Raw genomic sequence first — 24,889 nt, forward strand, 5'->3', positions numbered from 1 at the left:
ACCTTTGAAATCGCTCATTAAAAGGTGTGGCCATAAATGCCTGGATATGCAGTGTAGATTTTAAGTGAATTCAGCCAATTCTACTCTTCAGCTACACGTAGTGAGGGACCTTGAACACTTACATTTGTTCACATAGGTGTATCTTATAAAATCTGATCTCAGAGTGTCATGATTTTGCTACACTTTCAATAATCATATGTACGTATAATGTGTGTTACCTGATAGAAGAAGCAGCCACCCGTACAACATCTTCATTTTCTGTTAAACCAATGAAATGTAAAAGAAGATAAAAGTTCATATCTATTCACTGTTAGAACAAAATGTTGTATCTCCACAATAACAGATTTAGAGAAGAAGAAACATAGTTTAGATGAATGTTATTAGATTTTAAGTGTTTTTTATTCAGTGTCTATTGGTCCATCTTGGATTTCCAACAATTTAGGGGGAAAAAGTAAAACTGGAAATGTTAAAATGCCAGCAATCAAAAGCTATACTCTATAACTCAGCCTTGTATCACCAAAATTATAACTTGCCAATCAAAGTTGATTTAAAGAATTTTTCCAAGAATGCCAAACTGTAGGCTTTTGACCAGGATGGAAAGACAAGATTACATGTGAATGAATCTGATAGTCACCTTTAGCATCCAAAATCAGCAACTGTGTAGAGACCTTGTCCTTTGTCGTGGGTCTTCAGATTTTAAATTTACTTTCTGTGCGTCCCCCTTCCTTTCTTTCTCTCTCTCTCTCTTTCTCTCTCTCTCTCTCTCTCTCTCTCTTTCTCTCTTTGTCTGTCTGAGAACTAGACAAACGCAGTTTTGGAAGACTCTCTATCACTCTTTCCTGAGGCTGCACAGAAATATGTAACTTTATTGTTTATACTTCAACTGTCTTAAACCTGACCTGACCATCAACTGAGAGTTTGTGACAAATCAAGGGACTCTGAAAAATTTGCAAGGCAAATGCAATCTTTCAGTCTGCAGTAACCTTCCGAAGACCAACAACACGAGGCAAATGTGATGTTCAGGAAATTCCACCTTTATTCTTCATATACAAACAGGGTTAGGGTTACATGGGTAGCACCATAATCACTGGCACCTTTGGTCACGAGTAGATAAGTGTATAAACTTGTCTTGGTGGTTATGACAGTTTTACTTTAAGTTAAAGAAAAAATACTTAGCCATTCGTAAATGTTATTATGCATTCAGACAAAGCTAATAGGACATTTAAATCTGCAGGTTCGCCCTTTGCTGGTTGCATGATGGTGATGACTGTGTGAGGGGGTGATGACAAGACCAGGGTTACTCACTGATCTACTGCCATTAGCTGTGGTCTAATGGTTAGAGAAGAGGGCTTAGGACTGAAAGGGCAGGAAAATTGGGGGAGGTGGGAGTGAAGGACCAACACTGTCCTCCTTCCTCAATCCACGGCTTGAGCAAGGCCCACAACTGCTCCCCAGTAGAGCACTCTCGACAACTGTGTGTGTTCACCCTAGTGCACTTGTGCGTGTGTGTTTACTGCCACAGATTGGTTAAATGCAGATGACACCATTCATTGTGGGCACTACTGGTTATTCTGCTATGTGAAGCATGTTTGTAGGTTAAACACATCCATTTTGAATTCTAGTAATTTTTTATAGATCTTGTGGTAGCTTTCTAAGCTGGATGACTCATTAATTGAACTCTACATTTCCTTCATTTATGAAGAGCGCAAATACAACAGTAATATCTCCTGTTAATAACATTTGAATGAATAGATTTATTAGTCGTGTGCAAAAGTTTGGGTCCCCCTGGTTGGTTGAATTTCTCCTACAAGTTACAGTGTAATTTTGTAGTGAATGTAAACTTCTGGAAAGATAAAAATAAAACATGGCATTGTTCACATGCCACAGTCTATATTTTGTATTCTACTAGATTATAGATAACGCATAAAATTGCAGACATATTTAATTGTGTACTCTGTGGAGGTCTTTATTTGTTTCCTTTTGAAGGGGCAGCATGGTGGAGCTGTAATTGTGTACACTCATTTACTGTGTTCTCTCAGTTTCAGTGTGGGTTTCCTCTGGGTGCACAGTCTAAAAACGCTTGTTGGTATGTGAATTAACTGTGTGTGAGAATGTCCACAGATGTGAGCCTGGGAGTGACTGGATGAGTGTGTGATATTGGCCACAGGTGTGTGTGTGTGTGTGTGTGTGAGAGACTGTGTCTGTGTAAAATTGTCCACAAGTGTGAGGGACTGGGAGAGTGTTTGATGTCCTGGGGACCGGTCCAGGGTGTGTTCCTGCCATGATTCCAAGTTGGCTCTGAATCCTCCTCACCCCAAACTTTAGCCTAAGGCTATATTACAAAAACACACAGAGCTAAATAATAAATGATAATAATTACAGCTAAATAAAGCTCATAAAGAAAAAAAACACACACAAATTCAACTGCAGTTTCAATGACTTTTTCTGTACTTCATCATCATCTTCATTTTCTTCTTTAAGAGCATCAGCCTAAACACCACAACGCTCACTGCTGCCTCCTGCATTACAAAACAACAAAGGGAGATGATTGTAGCTCTGTGTACTCACACATTTTAACACTTTAACGCGTCCCAAAGCCAAGGTGTATAAAGGTGGCCAACCCCTGGACTGAACACTGTTCCCCAGGGGTGGGGAAGTTATGGCATCATGGGGTTTTGGGGTGAGCTACTGCTGAGTCTGTGTTGGGCTCAAGTTCAGAGCTGATGTAAACAAACAGAAAATAAAGCTGTTAAACACTGGTCTTTAAGGTAACTCTCAAGAATGATGTTGCTACTTATTCTGAGAATCACTCAAGGCTTAGTTTGAGGACACAAAATAGTTTTAAAAAAAGTTAAGAGTCTCCCCCAAAAGCATTTAGAATGACAGACTCAAAACTGAGCATGAAGTTCAGGGAAGGTTCTCCTTTTTTTAGGAGCTCAGCAGATGCTGTTAATTGCCTTGGAGGCTGCTGTCTGCCTCCATCTTGTGGCAGAGCAAAGCAGTACTTGCTCTTGCCGATGTGGATGGAATTGATTAGCTTTGCTGTGACAACTATAAGACTTGGTGTTCCAGGTAAAGCACTGATTTGCAGCTGCAGTCTGTCACAAAGCCCCAGTGTGCAACAGAGCTTTAATTCCATAACACTCTCTTTTCTTTCTTACCTTGATTTTCATGTTCCAGTTCTGGTTGCCGAGTCCAGTAAAGTTTAAGTGTGGGCACCATTTCATTGGACAGAACAGGTAGAAGCTGTGGAGAGATATGATGATACAATTGTGTTTTCACTTTTATAATCAATATGCTAATTGTATCATTCATAGAAGTGCATTTTAATAACATAACATCAGAATATTGTTTTCTCCTCTTCACACAAACAAATACCTTTTGAAGGATGTTGTGACTGGTTGTAGAATTGGTCATATCCTCACTGGTGTGGAACTTCACCCGCAGATTTAATTTATTAATAACTTCTAGTTGAAATGATAACAGTGAAAGTATTTAGCATCTGTCATTCAGCTGACAGCAGCAATAGATCAACTGCTATACTGACACCTAGTGGCCTGGTGCTGTCAGAGGTTCTGTACTTCATCTATTTTAAACATGTGGGAGCATACTACAGGGTGGGCCATTTATATGGATACACCTTAATAAAATGGGAATAGTTGGTAATATTTACTTCCTGTTTGTGGCACATTAGTATATGGGAGGGGGGAGACTTTTCAAGATGGGTGTTGACCATGGTGGCCATTTTGAAGTTGGCCATTTTGGATCCATCTTTTGTTTTTTCAATGGGAAGAGGGTCATGTGACACATCAAACTTATTGGGAGTTTCACAAGAAAAACAATGGTGTGCTTTTTTCACGGTTTTATCGTAACTTTATTCTTTCATGAGTTATTTACAAGTTTCTGACGACTTATAAAATGTGTTCAAAGTGCTGCCCATTGTGTTGGATTGTCAGTGCAACCCGCTTCTCCCACTCTTCACACACTGATAGCAACACCACAGGAGAAATCCTAGCACAGGCTTCCAGTATCAGTAGTTTCAGGTGCTGCACGTCTTGATGGTATGGTGTGGTATATGGGGTACAAAGATAATAGGGCTGTTCTTCATCAGTGGAAACCTCAAGGCCATTGGATATGGGAAATTACTACATGATGATGTGTTTTCCTCTTTATGCACTGACACTGGCACGTTCCCTGAGTTTTTCCAGCAAAATGGTGCACCACCACATTGTGGGTGTCATGTCCGGGCATTCCTAGATGAACAGTTTCCTGGAAAGTGGATTGGTCATCGTGGGCCAGTTGAATGGCCCCCAAGGTCTCCCGATCTGACCCCTTAGACTTTTATCTTTGGGGCAATTGTCTATGCTGTGAAGATATGAGATGTGCAGCACCTGAAACTATGGATACTGGAAGCCTGTGCTAGCATTTCTCCTGCGGTGTTGCTATCAGTGTGTGAAGAGTGGGAGAAGAGGGTTGCACTGACAATCCAACACAATGGGCAGCACTTTGAACACATTTTATAAGTGGTCAGAAACTTGTAAATAACTCATGACAGAATAAAGTTACGTTAAAACCAAGCACACCATTGTTTTTCTTGTGAAATTCCCAATACCAAAAAGAGCGTATAAGCAACAGCTTACTATTCTACAAGCACGAATTTAACAAAGTAGAAAATGCACACAGTGGCAGTGTGGTATGATTAACGATAATTAAATGATAAAATCAGAGATATTGTTGCACAAATTAACTGTTTAGTGTACTGCATTATGTTCAATGTAATGGACAGGCTCTCTTCCTGAATTACACCCAATCACAGAGGGTAGGTTCAGGATGAAGCAATTACAAAATATGAATGAATGAACAAACCTAGAACTCCATAGACTTCCACTTCACAAAGGGTCAGAGTTGTTCCATTTTGAGGGATGATTACATTCACATATCGACCAATCATATTGCAGCTGAAGTTGTATAATGAACTATCAGATGTATATTTGATGACAGCACATCTGTAGAAAGATTTATTGCATATTAATAATAAAGATATCCACTCTCAAACCAACATAAAAAATCACGTTTAATCCTCTGTATCTTCTTTCTGCAGGCCTCCTATTAACACATCCAACACCAGCAAGGAAATAACACATGTATTATTAATTTTCTATTGTCTAATACAATATTCCCAGTAAGTTTGTTTTTATATGAAGCCGGATACTGTTGACTCTCTCTTGATGTGAGAGACGTGGTTCTGTGTTGAGATGCTAGGGAGCAATGAGTTGTGAGAACTCCATGATGTGAAAACTGTTCATGCCTCACCACAAAGACAGATCTCTTGATGACATGGACAGCTGATTTCAGAAAAAAACACCCAATAAAGTGTATGCCTTTGTAAAAGACTATGCTTAATAATCAGTGTACGATCTTGGATTCCACCCCAGTCTCATGAAGGCAACTGCCCCATTATGCATTCTTTTTTTTCCAGAAAGAGTAACAACATATTTGTCTCTAAATAATGTCGCAATACCCGCAATATTGGAATACTGTGCTATTGACCAGCCCATCACAAGGAATGGCAAGAACCATCTCCACCGCAATTTATACATGTCTTCCCTTTTTTGCACGGCCTTTCTTGAGGGTGGGGGATGGGTGGGGTTAATGAATGTTAAATAAATTTGTTTTTAAATCTTAAAAAATGTTGAGTGTAATTTTTCCCAAATTTTCTGAACTGTGGCTGAATGAGTGTCAGTCTTCATTTTACAAAATGGACACAATGACAGCAATCCTAGTCGCAAAACCAAATGCAGCATTTCAACTTTCAACCGAATGAAAAGGGAGAGCCAGGCAATTCAGACCAGGCAATTTATGAAATCTTTGCCAGAAAAGTCTCTGTGAAATGGAGAAATGCGAATTTGAGATCTCATCTAGCAACCTATAATCCAACTATCGAAGGCCAACTGCCTCCACCGTCACAGAGTCATGGAGCAGCATCAAAAGGCACAGTTTATGTCGGTTCCAGGTGACAGTGAGGACCATAGCACTGGAATCCGTATGGATTAAGTAATTTGGGATGGTAATTTCACATATTGGGGCGGCACAGTGGTGCAGCACGTAGTGTCGCAGTCACACAGCTCCAGGGACCTGGAGGTTGTGGGTTCGATTCCCACTCCGGGTGACTGTCTGTGAGGAGTTGGTGTGTTCTCCCTGTGTCTGCGAGGGTTTCCTCCAGGTGCTCCGGTTTCCTCCCACAGTCCAAAAACACACGTTGGTAGGTGGATTGGTGACTCAAAAAGTTTCAGTAGGTGTGAGTGTGTGAGTGAATGTGTGTCTGTGTTGCCCTGTGAAGGATTGGCGCCCCCTCCAGGGTGTATTCCCGCCTTGCGCCCATTGATTCCAGGTAGGCTCTGGACCCACCGCGACCCTGAACTGGATAAGGGTTACAGATAATGAATGAATGAATTTCACATATTGCATTGTTGAGCCCTGATAAAATACAGCATGGGAAATTCTCTCACCACAACAGTCCTATCTCTAAGGGTAAGACTATCTATCTATCTAATGAACTCTTTAGATTTCCAATTAACTGAGTTTTGATAAAACTGATACAGAATAAGTTGTTTGAACATTAAAAATATTCTTAAATAAATGTTGGTAGATACTGTTGCCTTTGTGCTGCAGCAAACAATGTCCTTTCCTCTTAATGCAGATATCATAAAGATAGTTTCAAAATCATTTTGAGAATGGGAGAATAGAGCAACTCTGGGCTCAGCACAGCAGAAACTACACTTTGTAATGTATGGAGGAGGGTAGGAAACAACAACCCATTTCCCTGTCCCTTCTCATTGATTTCCGTACAGTGTTGTAATAATGAATTACACAAGGGGAGCCCCAAAAGCATAAAAGCCAAATCTTACTTAGTGTTCCTTTAATACCCCGACCAAGCATGACTTGTTGATCGGAGGCCTTGGCTGCACATTTGTATTCTTCATTCTTTTATGTTCTATTATTTTCTATGTTGATAAAAATAAGATTTACCTGGGGTTATTGTTGCCATCGTTTTCTAAGGAGTTTCCAATGCGTATTTCAGCACCATCTATCCTTTGTGGACAACAGTCAACTCTGTTGGTAATGACCACGCTGCTAATCTGGTACTGAGCCAACAGATCCACCCTCCACCAGGGTTGAAGGGAATAAACCGTAGCTGTGCAAGTCCCTGCACTAAATTCAGTGTCTTTGTTCCCATCAATGGCAAGAGGTGCAGGATAGTCAGGGTACGTTGTTGGTGACTGGGTAGCAATTTTTCCTAAGGCCACATTTGTCTGAGGTGAGGTGGCCGCTGGACAAGAGAAAAGACCTTTTTAGTATAAATGTCCTTAAATGGTCAGTACTCCTAAAGAAAGGTTTTGTTGCTCTTTGATTCTTACCTGTAGTTAATCTGCTCATGAGTTGATGTGGCCAAATGCATGCACCTGTGAAAATGTTCCAAGAGCTACTGAATACAGTCTATAATTTACAAACAACTGCATCCAAGGAAAGTGCAGACTTAGACAGACCTCATGAGGATTTTTTTTTTTTGTAAATATATCATTCTTATGTTTACATAATTAATAAATAAACCAGGACACCAATTCAGATTTGTTATTTCTGAATGTGAACATACGTAATATTTTCACATTAAACATACGTATATACATATGTGTTACATACGTAACAGAACTGTGTATTTAACCGGCTCTTCCAGATTCACTGAGCTGTGTTGTTGTGTAAAGAGCAATTTAAATAATAGAGGTTAGCTGGCGTCCCGTGTCTCGGACACAGGCATGTGCTTGCCCGGTCCCTCCAAGTCATAAACATGTGACAGGCACATTTGTCCACTTGACACAATGGAAATTAAACTGTTGTTTTCCTTTCTGCCTCAGTTATAGAGGCAGCAGAGCATTTAAACTCTGTACATTTGCTTTGCAAATACGAACGTGTCATTTCCTTTAACACATGGCCAAAATGGTGCTTCAGCTTTCAAGAGAATGCAGCCCAATACTGGGAACGTTTCTACCTCTCTACCTGATGCTTGTCATTGGGTATATTGACCTTTTTGTTCATGTGCAGCTGCTCCAGAATGTCTCACTATATGAGCAATACTTTCCTATGGAGATTCATAAACTCTACAGCTCAGCAACATTCACAACTGTAATCAACAAACAATTTTTTATAAAAATCAAAAGGTGTTTCCTCACCATTTGGTAGCTCTACTATCTGTTTATAGGCTGAAACCTGTCTAATGTGTTTATAAGGACACTGTCTCAGTAAACGAGTACAAAACAAAGTGGCTCAGTCATATATGCTAGGCTTACTCTCTCTTTGCTCACAGAACACTCCAAATGTTAAAAAACATGAAAGAGGTGATGTTTTTGCATTATTCTCCATATGATCCATACACGGGAAATATTGGCTTGTATTTGCTGTTTCAGATTATTAAGGTAGGAGCCCAGTAAATTTGGGAGACTGCCAGCTGCATCATAGATGCCACAAACTGCTAATTATTCTGTGGTAATTCAAAGAGACAATTATATTTCAGCCATGTACAAATTATAGTAGTTTTTTTCCTCAAATATACAATTCCAGCTTAAAAGTTGCTGCACTTCTGAATGTAAACAAACCTCAAAAAGAGAACTGCAATTCCCCACCAATGTACAAAAGTTCCCTAAAAGTAACACCTATCACTCAATAAAAGGAGTGCCCATATGTGCCTATACATACCGTGTACATTTTAAGTGAATTCTGCCTATTCTGCTAAACAAAATGAGGGATTTTGGCCAGACTTTTTCACATATAGTTGTATCTAAAATCTGATCTCAGAATGTCAAGTCTTTCTGCAATCAGTCCTCAAATGAGTTTTACCTGAAAGAAGAAGCAGGCACCTGTACAACATCTTCATTTTCTGTTAAACAAATGTGAAAAACAGGAACAGCTTATACACACATTTACAAATGTATTCGCTGTCAGAAGAATCTCCACAATGAAAAACATCATTACTTTATGTAAGTTAACGTAACTATGTTCAGTGCCTATTGGTCCATCTGTCATAACATGTTGGGAAAAAAAAGAAATGAAAAACAAAAGCTTTGGATCATCATGGAAAGACAAGATGGCATATGAATTATTCTGAAGGTCACCTCTAGCATCCAAAGTCAGGAAATGTGTACAGACCCTCTCCTTTTGTCCCTTGTTGTGCGTCTTCAGATTCAGTGTTTACTTTCTGTGCGTCTTCCTTTCGGTCTCTCTCTCTCTTTCAGTTTTGGAAGACAGCGGAGTGAGTGAGTGATCTCTGTCACTCTGTCCCAACGCTGCACAAAGCTGTGACCTTATTGTTTACCCTTCGACTGTCTTGATCCTGACCTGAACTGACCATCAACTGAGAGTTTGCAACAAATCAAGGGGCTATTTGAAAGGCAAATGTATTATGTCTGTGTGCAGTAACCATTAGAAGACCAACAAAACAAGGCAAATGTGATGTTCCGATGCAAAGGACATGTTCAGATCTTATTTTTGAATATACCACTACTATATGGGTAGCACTGTTTATTGGCACCCTTGTTCATGATATGTAGAAAATACGTCTTGGTATTTATTCAGCTCGATAACTAGGATTGCTGCCATTGTGTCCATTTTGTAAAACGAAGATTGACACTCAGCCGTAGTTCAGAAAAATTGGGAAGAATTACACTCTTAAGAGATTTCTAAACTATGATGTATGTTTAGTGTAAGAAAGAGAACAAACGTGAAGAAACATTCTTTCCACTTATAACCATAAAAAATTTGGACATATGACTATTTTCATGTTCAAGAGACCCTCAGCTATCATAAATTATTCATAAGTTATTATGTATTCAGACAATGCTAGGAGAGTGTTTAGATCTGTAAGTAAGTGCTGGTGTATGGACTTGTGTGATGATGAGGAGGATTGGAAATGGGTTGCACACTTGTTTGTGATGTTATGCAGGAGCTTGAAAATAAACATCTGGATTGGCACTGATATATTCTTTAATGACATGTAAAAACACAAACAGATTTTGTATTGGGTAATTTCCCTACCACACAGCTCCTGACGTTATGGTTTCAATCCCTGCACCCTAGCCACTCTCTTTGAGGAGTTTGATGTGTTCTCCCTGTGTCTGCGTGGGTTTAACTGTGAATGACTGGGTGAATGTGTGATGCCCTGTGATGGATTGGTGCCCTGTCTAGGGTGTATTCCTGCCTTGCCCCCAATGATTCCAGATAAGCTCTAGACCCACTGTGACACAGAACAGGATTTAGTGGCTTCAGAATATGAAAAAATGAATCTCATAAAACTCACAAAAAAAACACTCCTCTGCTAGAAAATTAGCATGACGAATTGCCATTTATCCTCATTCAGACAAATCAAAACTCATTAAAAAAATGTTTTCTGATCTGACAACATGAAAATAGGCAGAATAGCAGCTTGTCAAAAAACAAACAAACAAAAAAAACTATGGATGGAGCCACACAAGTACATATCTGAGTAGAATTTACTGAATGTTGAATGTTTCCTCAAATACAATACAAACATTATGCCACAAACAGATTTACAATAAAGTTATCAAATTAATAATTTAAAAATGTTTATTCGATTTAAGACATCATCATCATCATCATCATCACAGAAATATTAACTGGAAGTACACTAAATAACAAATAATATATAATTCTTACTTCATGATTTATAAATAATTATTTGCAGTTTATTGCAAAGCATCAAAACATAATTGTGTCTTTAACTCAGAATTAGTTTGGAAACATACCACAACAAATAGCTTTGATTGGTATAAAGCGCAGATACAAAACACCACGATGTGACTTCCACTGTTCAGTTAGGATTATTGATCAATTAATGGCATGGATTAGAATGGTAATATGTGTTAATAAAAATCAATCTTCATAGTTCATTGTTTTGTTAAATTTACCATCATCCTTTTCTTCTGTTCTAGTGTGTGTACACTATATGGCCAAAAGTATTTGCTTGGCTGCCTTCGTGTGCATATGAACTCGAGTGATATCCCATTGTTACTCCATAAGGTTTAATATGATGTTGGTGCATTTTATGCAACTATAACAGCTTCAGCTGTCCTGGGAAGGCTTTCACAAGGTTTAGGAGTGTGTTTAAGGGAATTTTGACAATTCTTCCAGATGCGCATTTGTGAGGTCACACATTGATTTTGGATGCGAAGGCCTGGCTCACTGTCTTTGCTCTAATTCTTCTCAATGGTGTGAGGTCAGGACTTGGTGAAGGCCAGTCAAGGTTTTCCCACACCATACTTGCTTTGTGCACTGGTGCACAGTCATGTTGGAACAGGAAACGGCTTTCCCCAAGCTGTTCCCACAAAGTCTGGAGCATGAAAATGTCCTAAATCTCTTGGTATGCTGAAGCATTAAGAGTTCCTTTCACTTGAACAAAGGGAACAAGCCCAAATCCTGAAAAGCAAATCCACACCATAATCCCCCTGCATCAAACTTCACACTTGGCACAATGCAGTCAGTCAAGTCTCATTCTCCTGGCAACTGTCAAATCAGATGGAGACGTGAGATTTGTCGCTCCAGTTAAAACATGTCTCCACTGCTCTAGAGTCCAGTGACGGCATGCTTTACACCACTGTAAAACCGCTGCTTTGCATTTTGCTTTGTAATTTAAGGCTTTGATACTGCTACCTGGCCATGGAAACCCATTCCATGAAGCTCTCTATGCACTAAACTGAAGGCCACATGATGTTGGGGGAGATGTAGCCATTGACTCTATGGAAATTTGATGAGCTCTGTGTACTATACACCTTAGTATACTCATTTTATGTGGCCTACCACTTTGTGGCTGATTTGCTGTCATTCCCAACCCCTTCCAAATTGTTGTAATACCATTGACAGTTAACTGTGGAATATATAGTAGTGAGGAAATTTTCACGACTAGACTAGTGTGACAAATTCTTTCACAAATGTTCGTAAAAGCTGTCTGCCTCCCTTGGAACTTGGTTTTATTAACCTGTGGCCATAAAAGTGATTGGAACCCCGAATTAAATGATTTGGAAGGATGAGTGAATACTTTTGGCAATGTAGTGTATACTCAGAAGAACAAAATATCACTATATCTAAAATACCAGTGCAAATACTTGTTGCATGATCAAGTTTGTACTCAAAATATTTGCTCCTGAAGTTTAAAACATTTGTGAAATCACAAGAGCAGTAGATACAGAAAACATACAAATTTTGAAAATGAAATATATAAAGCCATGGGGTATATAGGACACATGCAAAATAATGCAGAAAGCTTTCGTAACTAAATCTTAATCATTGTTAACTGTTGGATCAGCACACACAGGCAACATCCACCATCCACCATGACTAGCCGGAGATCATCCTGACAACAGAGCCAACACGGCAGCACAGATCAGGACCAGAAACACTGTTAGAGGAAAAGAATGGAGAAAATGGTTTAAAATAAATTCAATTCAATTATTTATTTCAAATGAACAAATTAATGACGACTTTTTTACACCTTATTTCTAACAAAAATCTTTCAATTGAGGATTGAGTAATCTCCTTAGAAAAGTATTACCCTTCAGACTGGGGTGTTCTGCAGCTATATATGAACCTAAAATTGCCATGAACAAAGGAGCATGTTGGTGCAATAGGTAATGCCGCTGTCAAAGAGCTCCAGGGTCCTGGGGTTGTGGGTTTAAGCTCCGCTCCGGGTGACTGTCTGTGAGGAGATTGGTGTGTTCTCTAGGTGTTGCCGATATAATATCGTTCACGATAATACTGGTATGTTTTTAATCCGATACAACATTTACCGTATCGCAATATTGAGAGGTAAGCACGAGCTTCTGACGCAGGCATGTGAACATGACTTCTACTGAAGCTAAAGCTGTGGGATATATCGATACATTCCATAGTATTTGGAATATTAGTATTTAAGAGTATTTTTGAAAATGGCCTAATTTCTTATATCGAGTATGCAGAGGATACACAGGTTTCCATCTGAGTATATTTAAAAAAGTGCACAAATGTCCCATTCAGCTGTTTTTCTTTCTTTCGCGTGCAACTACCTACGCCTAAATAGACACACACACACACACATCACGCAGTCCTGCCTTTGTTTGTGTATGCTGCTGGAGCAGTTCTCAGCACATTTACCGTGCACCCTCAAGTCTACCTCTCTGATAACGAGTGAGTAAGTCAACAAAGGACAAAACTGAAACCAGTGTCGAAGTTTTAATTCCAAAAAAGAGAGCTGTTAAGACCATAATTTTTTTGAGACACACTGCTCTGTCTCAGCCGGAGGGAGGGGCAGATACTCCACGGCTCTCATACAGAGAATGCGCTTCTCATTGGTCATCACTTCTATTTAGCCAATCAGCAGCCAGACTGTCTATAGTTTAGTGCTGCAGCCAATGGAGTCACAGTCCGTACTACAGGGGTTTGTTGATTTTATGGCAACGGTAAGAAAAACAGGTCAGTGCTTAAAAAATAAATTAAAATCTCATTTTAGCACTGCGTCTCAAAGTAACTTCATTATATTTAAGTAATTATACATTAAAATCACATTAGATAATTTCATATAAGATTAAAATTATTAAATGAAATTATGTATTTGAGCTGTTTGTGAAGACACCATTTGTTTACTTTGTTATTAAAAAAAATTAAGCAGTAGCTTGGATGCAGGCCGTTTGTTTCTTAACATGAGTTTACTTGAAGTATGCCCTGTGTAACAGTACTATTTGGAAAATCTAAGTATCAGATTGTGACTCAGAATCAGCAGATGCTCGGTGTTTAAAGGCTCATATCGGGATTGTGGCAAAAATAAAAACTTGATCAGGACATCACTATTTCTTAGACATACAGTTGATAATTATGGTCAGATAATGCAGCATATTCTTTTTGGAGTAAAAATAAACACATAGTTTTTCATAACATTGTATCGTATAATCGCCATTTTTTTAGGCATATCTGGATACGAGTTTTTGGTCATATCACGCAGCCCTATATTTGTGTTCTCCCTGTATTTGTGTGGGTTTCTCCGGGTGCTCCGGTTTCCTCCCACAGTCCAAAAACACATGTTGGTAGATAGATTCGCGATTCAAAATATCCATTGAGTTTGTGAGTGTGTGTCTCCCTGCAAAGGTCTGGTGCCCCCTCCAGGGTGTGTTCCTGCCTTGCGCCCTGTGATTCTGGGTAGCCTCTGGCACCACAGTGACTCTGAATTGGATAAGCAGTTACAGACAATGAATGAATCAATGTGGCTAAATAACTCCCACCTGAATTGGGTATTAGAAAACAGCTGTCTTTAGTTGATGGAGCTCCATACTTCTGGGATTAGTCCTGATCTCACTTTTGTATATGTGGCTGAATTAGTGTAAAGCCTTTAGTGTACTAGTGTAAAGCATTTTCAGAAAATTAAGCAGTTTCTGCAGAAAACCCACTGTTGATTTTGAGAAGAAATATCTAATTGTTTCTGTTGGCTAAAGGATGATTAATAAAATTAAGATATGGATCTAAATGGACAACAGTGAAAACACAGCTAACTTTAATAAAATTTGAATATTATATTTACCATTGGCTGCAGTGGGGTTAATTGCATTGTTGCTCATGCCATGTTGGTTGTTGGCTCCTGAGTTTGTAGTGCGGCTGGACCCTGAACTTGTAGTGCTGTTAGCTCCATTACCTGTACTCTTGTTAGTTACAGGGCCAGTAGTGCTGTTAACTCCATGACATGTACTGTTGTTATTTACAGGGACAGTAGCGTTGTTAGCTCCATGACCTGTACTGTTGTAATGTCCAGGGTACGTGGCATTCGTTTGATTTCCTAATAAATGAAGAAATGAAGTGCTGTTGCATTTTGAATATCTGAATAATTGGTACATTTAATTATTATTTCATATGAAATAAATCAATATAAATATAAAATAACATAAATATTTATTTATCCATTTATTCATTTATTTATTTAATACGAAGGAGAAGTTATCATTCTTGGAAGATCCCCCCCATTCCACTGTTTCTTCTATTGAAGACAATAGCTCTCATTGTGGTTTGCTGAGGTCCCAGTGTCTGAAAGCTTTTCAAACTAATGTATATTAATACATTTTTTCTAGTATTTTCTGGACTTTTAAAATTCTGTTTGCTGGTAATAAAGTGGGAATGTGTCTTGCTAAATGGTGTTTTATGACCATTTTCCTTAAAAGAAAGAAATTTAAAAACCTTTATGTTGCATTAACATTTTCTAGGTACATTTACTGTTTGAACTTCCACAGAAAGTAAATTGTAACTCAAATTGTTCCTTTTCGGGGCACTTTCGGTTTACTTTCATGCAGTAAGAGCTCTCCTTAACTTAAGAGTCAGGAATAGAGCAATATCCTCATGTTGATTTAAGCTTTTCAACATTTGGAGGTCCATTTGTTGTCCAAAAAACCCAGATCTCTTCTCTGCAGTGAGCAGGGAGAGAAAGCGTAGCAAACCATAGAGAGAGCCATTTATTGACAGTGGGGCTTCATAAACACGTTAGACAGGTTTTGAGCATCTAAAAATACTGGACAGTTAGCAGAACTTTATATATAGTATTTTTTAAATTAAAATTGTGAATGTTGTATTTTAATGTTGAAAACCATTTTCACATGGTCTAATTTGGTTGTCCTCTACACAGCTCTTACCTGTAGCTTCAGAACATGAAGATGCATTGGCTAGGAAATTTACTTTGTTTGGGTACATGGTCACAGTCCCCTGAAGTCCTAAAATCAGGAGCAGAAGAATAGAACATTATTAGATTAAAACTATTGATCAGAAAAGTAATTAATGACATTTTAATTTGTTGGTTAGGTTTGTACAGAATTGAGAGGGATAAAAAACAATTTCCCTTTTATTTTATTTTCTTTTCTTTTCCTTTCTGTAAAGCACTTTGAAATGCTCTTGTTTCGAAGGTGCTTTATAAATAAACTTGCCTTGCCTTCTTTGATGTGGGTATTTGTCCTTGATTTGACATTCAGAGTGTTAATAACCCTATCTGTTTAGTTCTGTATATTAAACACTTCCTTAGCTACAATAAGATTCTTTAGTGAAGCATCAGCACCAACTTCAAAACCAAAATTCCAAAAACTGTGTGTCTGTGTGTTGCCCACAGTAGACAGCGTTCAACTTTCGTCCAGTCTGCTCCTGTGAACTGGAAAATGGCTGAGTGCTGTCTACTGTGGATAATACATCTACTTATCATACGTACTCCATAAATACCCACTTCAAAACAACAGAAATTATATATAAGTAAATAAAAGCAGCTAAGTGCTTAAAAACACAGAGATACATTACCTCAAATAGAGAAATGTCCAAAAAAGTTCAGTGACGTATGTTAATACACACATAGAATCCAAAAGTATGTGAGATAAATAAAATGAATTGGTGTAGAACGAGTCGTAACACAAAAGCCAACAGAGGTAACAGTTTGACAACAACTAACATTTTTCTGCTAATTTGAGCCTCTTACTAATACAGGAAATTTAACACCTGTACATGCTCTAGACACAGACATTTACCAGAAGTGGGCCAGATGTGTTTTGTTGCATGTGAGTTAATGGGCATTTATAATATGTTTGCTACTTTTGGTTCACATGCAGTGTGCTGTATGTACCGAGGACTACCAGTGCTGTGTCTTTATCACACACAGCCCACATCCACATACTCTCCATTATCTGATACAAATATGTAGTACTCACCATTAGTGACATTTCCAATAATAAAAAATGTGTAATAACTGCTTCTCAGATTCAGATCGTTTACTGTGAAAGAGCAATTGATATATGAATTATTCATAGAACCAAAGTCTGCAGCAGTAATCTGTAAAGAAAATGTACACAGTTTCAGCATAAAAACAAAGTTTATATTTCATACATAAAGATTACATAAGAATTCTATTTTTTCTTTTGTCATGCACCAGTAATAATGTAGATAGCACATACATATTTTGTTGTTGTTTCATTTTTAGACACTGGATACTTTTTATGGCTAGGTGGTAAATTATAAACATGAAGTTTACTTTTCATGAACGATATTTGGCCCTTTTTAAAAATTGAGGTCCACAAGTATCATTTAGCTAACACTAATAACAGTGAGCAAATGGACCAAGGCCAACAATTATAAAAGACCTCAGCACTCCCAACAATTAATTTTCTCTGTGTTGCAGTCAGGGAAGTGCTTTCATTCTCTGAAGACAACAGCAATAGAAATATCATAAAATATATATTCATTTATACATTATTTATATATCTCTATTTATCTAAACATTCTCTCCATGTTTTGTTATTTAAGGTGAGCAGATATCTACAAAGCATTTCACTGTTGTATTGTGTCTGACAATGTATGTGAGAAATAAACTGTGATTGGATTTGATGTGAAAATTGTCTGGGTGCAGAGGTTGTTGGCATTAAAGGTCTGCACTCGTGGGTCCATCACAAAACTTTCTGGTGCAGGACTAAATTTTAAATGTCATTTGTGGAAGCAGGACATCATAAAGAATCCTTCAAATAAATTAACACACTTTTGTCTCAAAAGATAGTGATAGCAAAAGAGAAAATAGCGCAATAATAAATAATGAGTTAAACTCATTCTAATTATTTGTAAAGCAACCAATCACTCTGTGTGTGTGTGTGTGTTTGTTTGTGTGTGTGTGTGTGTGTGTGTCACTCTCTAAAAGTAATGTGTGAAACAACTTCCCACCAGCACTCTGGACCCCTGAAGCCGACTTGCTGCATGGCTTCCTTGTTATCTACACATTGCCTATCATCATTCCACCCTCCCTTCATCATCCTCACCCCTCCTTTCATTCCAACCCCTCCCCTACTCAGCTAGGACACTCCCAGGCTCTAACGTTCCAGCTCTTGATCTCTCTTGAGGTGAAACTGTGGACCTTCTTCCAAACCATCAAATTCTGTTTGGGGCTTCTCAGTTTTTCCATGCATCCCTTCGGATCATGCTTACATTTCTTAACTTCCTTTTCTCACTTATTTTTCTCATATGCTACTGGAACAGTATCTTTTAATGACATACTTGCCAAGTGCAGCAACTTACAGCTATACTATAGCGTTGTGTGATTGCAACCCCTTAGTCGCTGCGGCACTTTGGGGGCTTGAATGGTCCAGTTGGGTCATCAGCATAATTAATTAATGTCACGCCCTCGTCTTGTCATGTCTGTTTTTCCGGCCATGTGCTCGCTGTCAGCACATGGCTCTGTTTGTTGTTTCCTTAGTCCCGCCTTTGTTCCGCCTCTTCGTCTGTGTCTCATCTGTTACCCTGCCCCCTCGTTACCTGTCCAGGTGTAGCTTGTCTGTGTCTTGTATTTAAGTTCCCTTGTGTCTCTCCTGTTGGTCAGACATTTCACCTTTGTTTTGCTCTGTCCAAGTCATGTCATGTCATGTCGTGTCGTGTCGTGTCGTGTCGTGTCGTGTCGTGTCGTGTCGTGTCGTGTCGTGTCGTGTCGTGTCGTGTCGTTTAGTTTCCCAGTCGTGTTGTTTCACCTTGGTTGTTTCTTATCCAGTTGTTTCGTTTCCTATCACCGTTTTTGTTCCTCAGTCTAGTCTGTCTCTGCTATAGTTTTGTTCTAGTTCTCAGTCGTTGTGTTGCCTGGTCTGTCTCATCTGTTCCCCGCTTCGTGTTTGCCCTTAAGCCTGTTTGTGTTTGTTTTGTAATTTTGTTTCATTAAAGTTAACCGTGTTTTAGCGTGTGCGTCCGCCTCCGTCAGTCCGCACCCTACGAGCCTGACAAGAACATGATAAGAACATTCTATTTACTAAACATCATGCTCTTCCTGTACCACATCATGTGGCACTCAAAAATGGACCTGTTTTTTAAAGTTCTTCGACTTACGAACCCCTTTCTACTCACCTACTCAGGATCCAGGATACCATCCAGATCCTCAAACCAAACATGCCATAATTTATAGAGGTTTGGCTTCACACACACAAAAGTTATATCACCTCCCCATTTCAGCCTTCTTTTTCTCCATGCTCATTTTGATTGTTTTGTTCGTTTAACATCATCTTTGTGCTCTCACGTAAACATAGGTCCAAAGCTGTGATTGTGATACCACTGACCTGAATGTTATGATGTTCTCCCTGCTCTAAAACTCTCTACAGTATGTAGGGTGTAGAGTGTGAAACCCTGCTAATTAATGTGCACATGCACTGAACAAGTGATTTTGTTAATCATAATATAGCATTAGACATGAACAGACTTACTGTTTTAACCTCAGTTAGTGTGGAATTTTTCAGAGTTGCCTGAATTGCCTTCAGCGTTCCATTTTCATTTTTACAGGCATACACAGTATTATTGCTGTCCTAATAACAGCAAATATATAAATATATTTACATTCAAATATACAAATAACCACATTTTAACTTATAATAACATATTCTTGCTGAATTAATCTCACAGTTCTTACAGTTGTGTTATCAGTGGAGAATCCTACAGCGATGTAGCTGGCTGCTTTTCCTGCCAGACCAAATGTGATATTGGAGGAGGTGAATGTCGCTTGAGCACTAAAACGCAAGCAAGAATCATTTCCTGTAGATCCACAAGTGTTTATGATGGTGGTGATTGTGTTATTGAAACAAATCTGGTTAAAAATCTGTCAAAAATTAATACATTCAGTACAAAATCAGTTACCAATTGTCTCAAATTGACACACATCTTGAACAGAAAAATACAAACAACATATGATGCATTTGAGTGCATATATTAAGTAATGTTACATGTACTCTTATTTCATTTATATTTAAATTGGCATACATTTTTTTCATGATTTATTATTATTGATATGTTTGTGTATTTGTCTTTCTTTCTTTCAATTTAGTAGCTGGAAAATTATAATATAGTAAATATACAAAAAAACAAAGACATTGACACATTGATAAACTGATTGATTGATTGTGTAAGCAGAATTGCTACTCACCGTGTAATTGGGAGGCACTATGTTACTATAATTTAAAGATGAATTCAGAGGTGTTGCCTCGACTCTCCATATCATGAAAGCCATAGCAACAGGCAAAAAGTAAAGTATCCATTTAGCCTCCATTGCTAATGAAACAGGAGATATTTATTAAAGTATGCGTCTTATGTACATGTCAAATAAACAGAAATCTAATATTAGTAATATCAAGTACTGCTCATGCTAAGAAGGATAAACATGTCAGAATGAAGATTATGCAAAAAGACATATATAAAACTATAAACAACTATATAATGATATCACCTTTATGATATATGATATGATATGACCTTTAGCCCATTTAATATAGAGGTTTTTAAACTGAGATTTACTCTGTAGCAGTTAATTACATAAAGGTAGCAAAATATGTCAATAACCCACATAAAACATTAATATTTTACATTGAACTCTGACTATTATAATTACTTTATCCCATCAATCTAACATCAGTAATAAAGAGAGAAGAATACTCACTGTGTTTGTGTGTATCTCTGAATGGTGTATCACCTATAAGGAGGTTTACCTTTGTGTCACAGCTGGGTGCAGTGGCGTTCTACATTGTCAGTACAATGACATAGAGGCAGAGAAAGAGTCACCATCAATTAAACTCCACCCAAAACAAGGATATTTACATCAGTGATTAGATGTGGGTAGTTTAAAGCTGGATGGTTACTTGATTAAACTAATGACTGAAGTAAAAGTGGGACATCTTATATATCTGTCAGAATATTAAATCCGAAAATCTATCCTGCATTTATTTGGTGGGTCAGTTGTGCATGTCCTCAACATTAGGGGGAGTGCAGGCGATCAGCAGTGTCACAATGGTGGAAAGTTTTAAATAAAGGCTGTGTCGGAGTTAAGTCAGCCATTACACGTGTCTTTCTTTTGTCTGTCCTCTTTTGGAAGCCTTCAGTTTCAAATGTAACCCATGGTAAGTATGTGAATATTACGTTTACAATGCACACGGTTGTCAAACGTCCACAAACGTATGGCAAACAGCAAGTATATCACTAGCCTTGCTCTGCCCTTTCAGTGGAATGGCATGACAGGGAACAATTTCCAGATTTTATCTTAGAGGCATTTGTCTCTACATTTGGGGAAAAACTTTGTGGCAGCAGTTCAAGCAAAGGATCCCAGATCTCCCTCTCTCCAGCCACTTCTTCTAGCTCTTCTGGAGGGATTACCGAGGAGTTCCCAGGCCAGTTGAAACATATAATCTCTCCAGCATATTCTGGGTGTTCCCGGGTCAGGCATCTCTCCATCATGCCTGATACTCTTCACCAGGGAGGTGTCTAGGAGGCAACCAAACCAGATACCAGAACCACCTCAACTGGCTCCTCTCACTATGAAGGAGCAGCAGCTTTGGGCTGAGTCTTGCTCAAATGTCCAAACTCTGCAACCAATCTCTAAGGTAGAGTCCAGACACCCTACAGAAGAAACATATTTCAGCCACTTGTACTTTTGAATTGTCTATTCCCCCATAAACAATACACTAGTTACACTCATGGTGCCTTGATGCACCCAAATATTACAGCAGCACACTTTTACTTGGAACAGAGAAATGGCAAGTTTTCTTTTTTCAAAAAGGTGGCTAGTGCACCGAGGCGTCATTTGTGTACTCTTCCAGTGCCAGACTTTCTAGGGAGAGTCTGGTACCTTTCGCCGTACGCTTCACACAGCTAAGAACCAACTACTCCTGCAGGAAAAGAAATTTGACTGACAGGCAAAACGACCAATTACAAGATGCTGTTTTGGTTTGATGTGTAGAAAGAGGCAGAAAGCCAATCAGAATGTGACTGGCAGAATCCTGGAGGTGAGGCCAACTTCACGTACTGAAAGTTTAAGACTCTCAGTCAACTTTTGGAAGGAGCGTCTGTGGCTGAGAGTACCTTGAATGTAACTAATGCATAATGTTTATGGTGGAATGTAAAATTAGGGAAATCTTTTTATATGTTCAGCTGCATTTACAGTAGGTTAGTGCTTCAGAACAGTGTGATTTCAGTGTTTTCTCTAAACTTTTTTATTTTTTTACAAGTTGGTCAATGTTTATTGTAATTTTTTTCTTTGTGCTTCTGTCAGTTAAATAAAGGCCCAAAAAAATGAACAAAGTACAGATGTTTTATTGCATTTTACACAATGTTCCAACATTTGGAAATTAGGTTTGTGAATGAGATTATTTAACAGTGATACACACTACCACTTTAATGCAAATATGTTCTTTCTGTGTCACTCCTTTAACTCACAGCATTATTTACAATAACCTTAGTCCTCTCTGTAGAATCTAATCAAATATTTATTAAAAAAATCCTTCCGCTTCACCTCACGAACAGGACACGTTCATCACGGAAATGGAAGATGTGGGCATGGTTCCTACTAGACTTTTAATATTTCTGCAAAAATGTGTTAATAAAAATAGATGTTCAGACCTATAAGTAGATAAAGCATATGTCTTACACTTGGTTGTGAATATTTGGTTGAAAGTGATGTCAGATTTCTGAGTGACAGCTATTGCTTTTAGTGTCAGTCCATCACATCTGCTTGAAGAGAGCCCATTCCTCTTCTGTCTTTGGGCATTGGTGCCTTCTTCACATGAACATGCTTCAGGTCGCTCCACAACAACACTATTAGCTTTAGTTTAGCACTTTGACACGGCCATTCCAATAATATTAACTTTGTTTCCCTTTAACTATTCTTTGGTGGAGAGAGTTGTGTGCTTAGGGTTGTTACTCACTCACTTGATTGATTGATTGATCCCACAGGGAAATTCAAGGCATTCAGTAGTATAAGATAATGGCAACAAAAATAAAAATATAGGACTGAATATAGAACATAGAGCTGAATATAAATAATAAAATACAAAATAACAAGTAGAAGTATAAATATAAATTAAATATAAGAATAGAAAATGAAATATCTCACAGGGTGATGGAGACAGTGCAGTTAACCAATGTAAACAGTGTAAACCAATATAGTAGAGCAGTTGTAATGTCAACGATGCAAAATAAGCAAATATATATAGAGAGGGAAAGTTTATTTAATTGTCAGGAGTATGGTAGAGTTACAGGATGATTAATGGTCTGAGGGACAAAAGGCTTCCTGAATCTGTCTGTGGAGCAGGACTGGAACAGCAGTCTGCCACTGAATGAGCTCCTCTGCCTGATGATGGCACTGTGCAGAGGGTGGTCAACACTGTCCATTATGGTCAGCAGTTTACTGAGGGCCCTTTTCTCTGTCACTGATTTAGGAGACTCCAGCTCTGTTCCCAGCACTGCACAAGCTTTCCTCACCAATCTGTTCAGTTGCGTTCCTTTTCTTAATGTTGCTACCCCAACATACCGCCACACAGAAGAGAACGATGACTACCACAGACTGTAATGTCATCCACCTGACATGTCTTCCACGTGACAGAAACGTTCGAGACGCAGGCTCAAGTTAGAGACTCCCCAAGTCGGTTGCTGCATTCTAGGGCACACTTTGTCTGGGCCTCTGCTGCCTTCCTGTGGTGGAGTCTCCTCAGCACTCTCCTGATTTGGTCTGCACTGAAGATGGGAGGACTGTGGGAATGGACGTTTATTCCAGACGATTGAGACATCGATGGTGGTAGAAATGAGGGTGACGGTTGATCTTGTGGGGGTGCTGGAGGAGCTGAGGTGATAACTGCTGCAGGAGGAGAGGAGGAGGGGGCAGCAGAAGCAGAACAATAACCATAACCCTAACACCAAATATTTACAAAGCCTGATTATAATCACAAAGTAAATAAAAAACAAAGGGGAAAAGGCGTAAAAGGAAATAGAAAAAATTTACATCTCCAAATAAGACAATGTTGATGTGGCTCAGGATACGGAAACAGAGGTCATTTTTGGTCAGAACAACTTTGAAAACAATAAATCTAAATCCCTTCCTGTCTGTTTTTTAAAATGAAGGTTATACGACAGGGGCTTCTGCCATCATTCAGTGTGTTGTTTACTGCTATTTTTTGTATACTGTGCATATTACATGAGATGAAGTGTCAAGTGGTTTTGTGCTTCATAGAGTGGGTGCCCTGCATGGAGGTGGCCATTTTTAAAATAGGTTTACTACAGAATCTCTGATACATCCAGAGCACTATGTGTCAGTGTAATGACTGTGAAGAAGAACCATTGAAGGGATAATTCCTTTAGAACTAACAAAGCCTACAACATTTATACACACAACTTCATGTATCTTCTTTACTTGTGCTATCTTTATCAGATAATATTGTGCATTCTATTGGTCTCATTGAACACATTTAACCACTCAAACACTGCTAAGAGACAAATAATAACGCTGACCAGAACATTGTGAATCGTATTAAAGAGCCAACTGAAGTTTGCTGACAGCAGGGTTGTAGTTGTGTTCCTATTTTTCTGATCGCAGACAGAAAGTAAAACCTTACCTTAAATGTCACTTCACTAAACAAATATCCGCTCATGGGTACATTTACCTTGTAGGTGTTCCCAGTCATCAGATATATCTCATATATAAATATAAACATTGTGACCCTGCTGTTCTGGTGTTATCATACCCTTCAGTCTGGAATATGGCTGGGTATCATTCAGAATGATTTAATACCAGTTCTTGGATATTGGAGTTATTCTTTCAAACGTTATCCACTACTCATCAGGACACGTTCCCTACTGATGCCCTTCAATTCAGTAAAAGTGTTGAACAAGGGCCCACAAAACTCTCAGGAAACAGCTACAGCAACTAGAAACAAAACAGTGGTCATAATCGGGAATAAAATGCCTGGGTGGTTAAGATCGAATATGGTCACAGGGTTTAGGGCGTGTGTGGCCTGTTGACCAGGGCTTTGTTCTGTGTGCTACACCCTGTAGAGACAATATT

General features: G+C 38.6%; 2 protein-coding genes across 2 annotated transcripts; both read right to left on the reverse strand.

Moving 5' to 3' along the window:
* Positions 1-2,000: 2,000 nt before the first annotated feature.
* LOC136687801 (fucolectin-1-like) lies at positions 2,001-7,437 on the reverse strand. Its single transcript, XM_066662355.1, has 6 exons — positions 7,419-7,437; positions 7,030-7,330; positions 4,867-5,006; positions 3,379-3,467; positions 3,162-3,246; positions 2,001-2,519 (listed from the first exon to the last, which is right to left on the reverse strand). The coding sequence occupies exons 1-6, from the start codon at positions 7,435-7,437 to the stop codon at positions 2,491-2,493; spliced, it is 663 nt and encodes a 220-aa protein (XP_066518452.1). The 3' UTR covers positions 2,001-2,490.
* A 3,206-nt stretch (positions 7,438-10,643) lies between these two features.
* LOC136687530 (mucin-21-like) lies at positions 10,644-20,577 on the reverse strand. Its single transcript, XM_066662002.1, has 8 exons — positions 20,501-20,577; positions 19,991-20,115; positions 19,481-19,666; positions 19,278-19,376; positions 16,761-16,881; positions 15,708-15,785; positions 14,612-14,863; positions 10,644-12,463 (listed from the first exon to the last, which is right to left on the reverse strand). Exons 2-8 carry the CDS (start codon positions 20,111-20,113, stop codon positions 12,414-12,416), a joined length of 909 nt encoding a protein of 302 aa, XP_066518099.1. The 5' UTR covers positions 20,114-20,115; positions 20,501-20,577; the 3' UTR covers positions 10,644-12,413.
* Between the last annotated feature and the right edge of the window lie 4,312 nt (positions 20,578-24,889).

Source organism: Hoplias malabaricus, chromosome 2 (assembly GCF_029633855.1).
Source record: "Hoplias malabaricus isolate fHopMal1 chromosome 2, fHopMal1.hap1, whole genome shotgun sequence".
NCBI lineage: Eukaryota > Metazoa > Chordata > Actinopteri > Characiformes > Erythrinidae > Hoplias > Hoplias malabaricus.

Coding starts and splice junctions, on each gene's coding strand:
- LOC136687801 (XM_066662355.1), bottom strand. Junction 5,007..7,029: donor GATGGCAACAATAACCCCAG/GTAAATCTTATT, acceptor ATCTTTCTACAG/ATGTGCTGTCATCAAATATA. Junction 3,247..3,378: donor GTCACAACATCCTTCAAAAG/GTATTTGTTTGT, acceptor ATCTCTCCACAG/CTTCTACCTGTTCTGTCCAA.
- LOC136687530 (XM_066662002.1), bottom strand. CDS start 20,113: ATGGAGGCTAAATGGATACTTTACTTTTTGCCTGTTGCTATGGCTTTC. Junction 19,667..19,990: donor TAGTGCCTCCCAATTACACG/GTGAGTAGCAAT, acceptor AATTTTTGACAG/ATTTTTAACCAGATTTGTTT. Junction 14,864..15,707: donor TTCATGTTCTGAAGCTACAG/GTAAGAGCTGTG, acceptor TTCATTTATTAG/GAAATCAAACGAATGCCACG.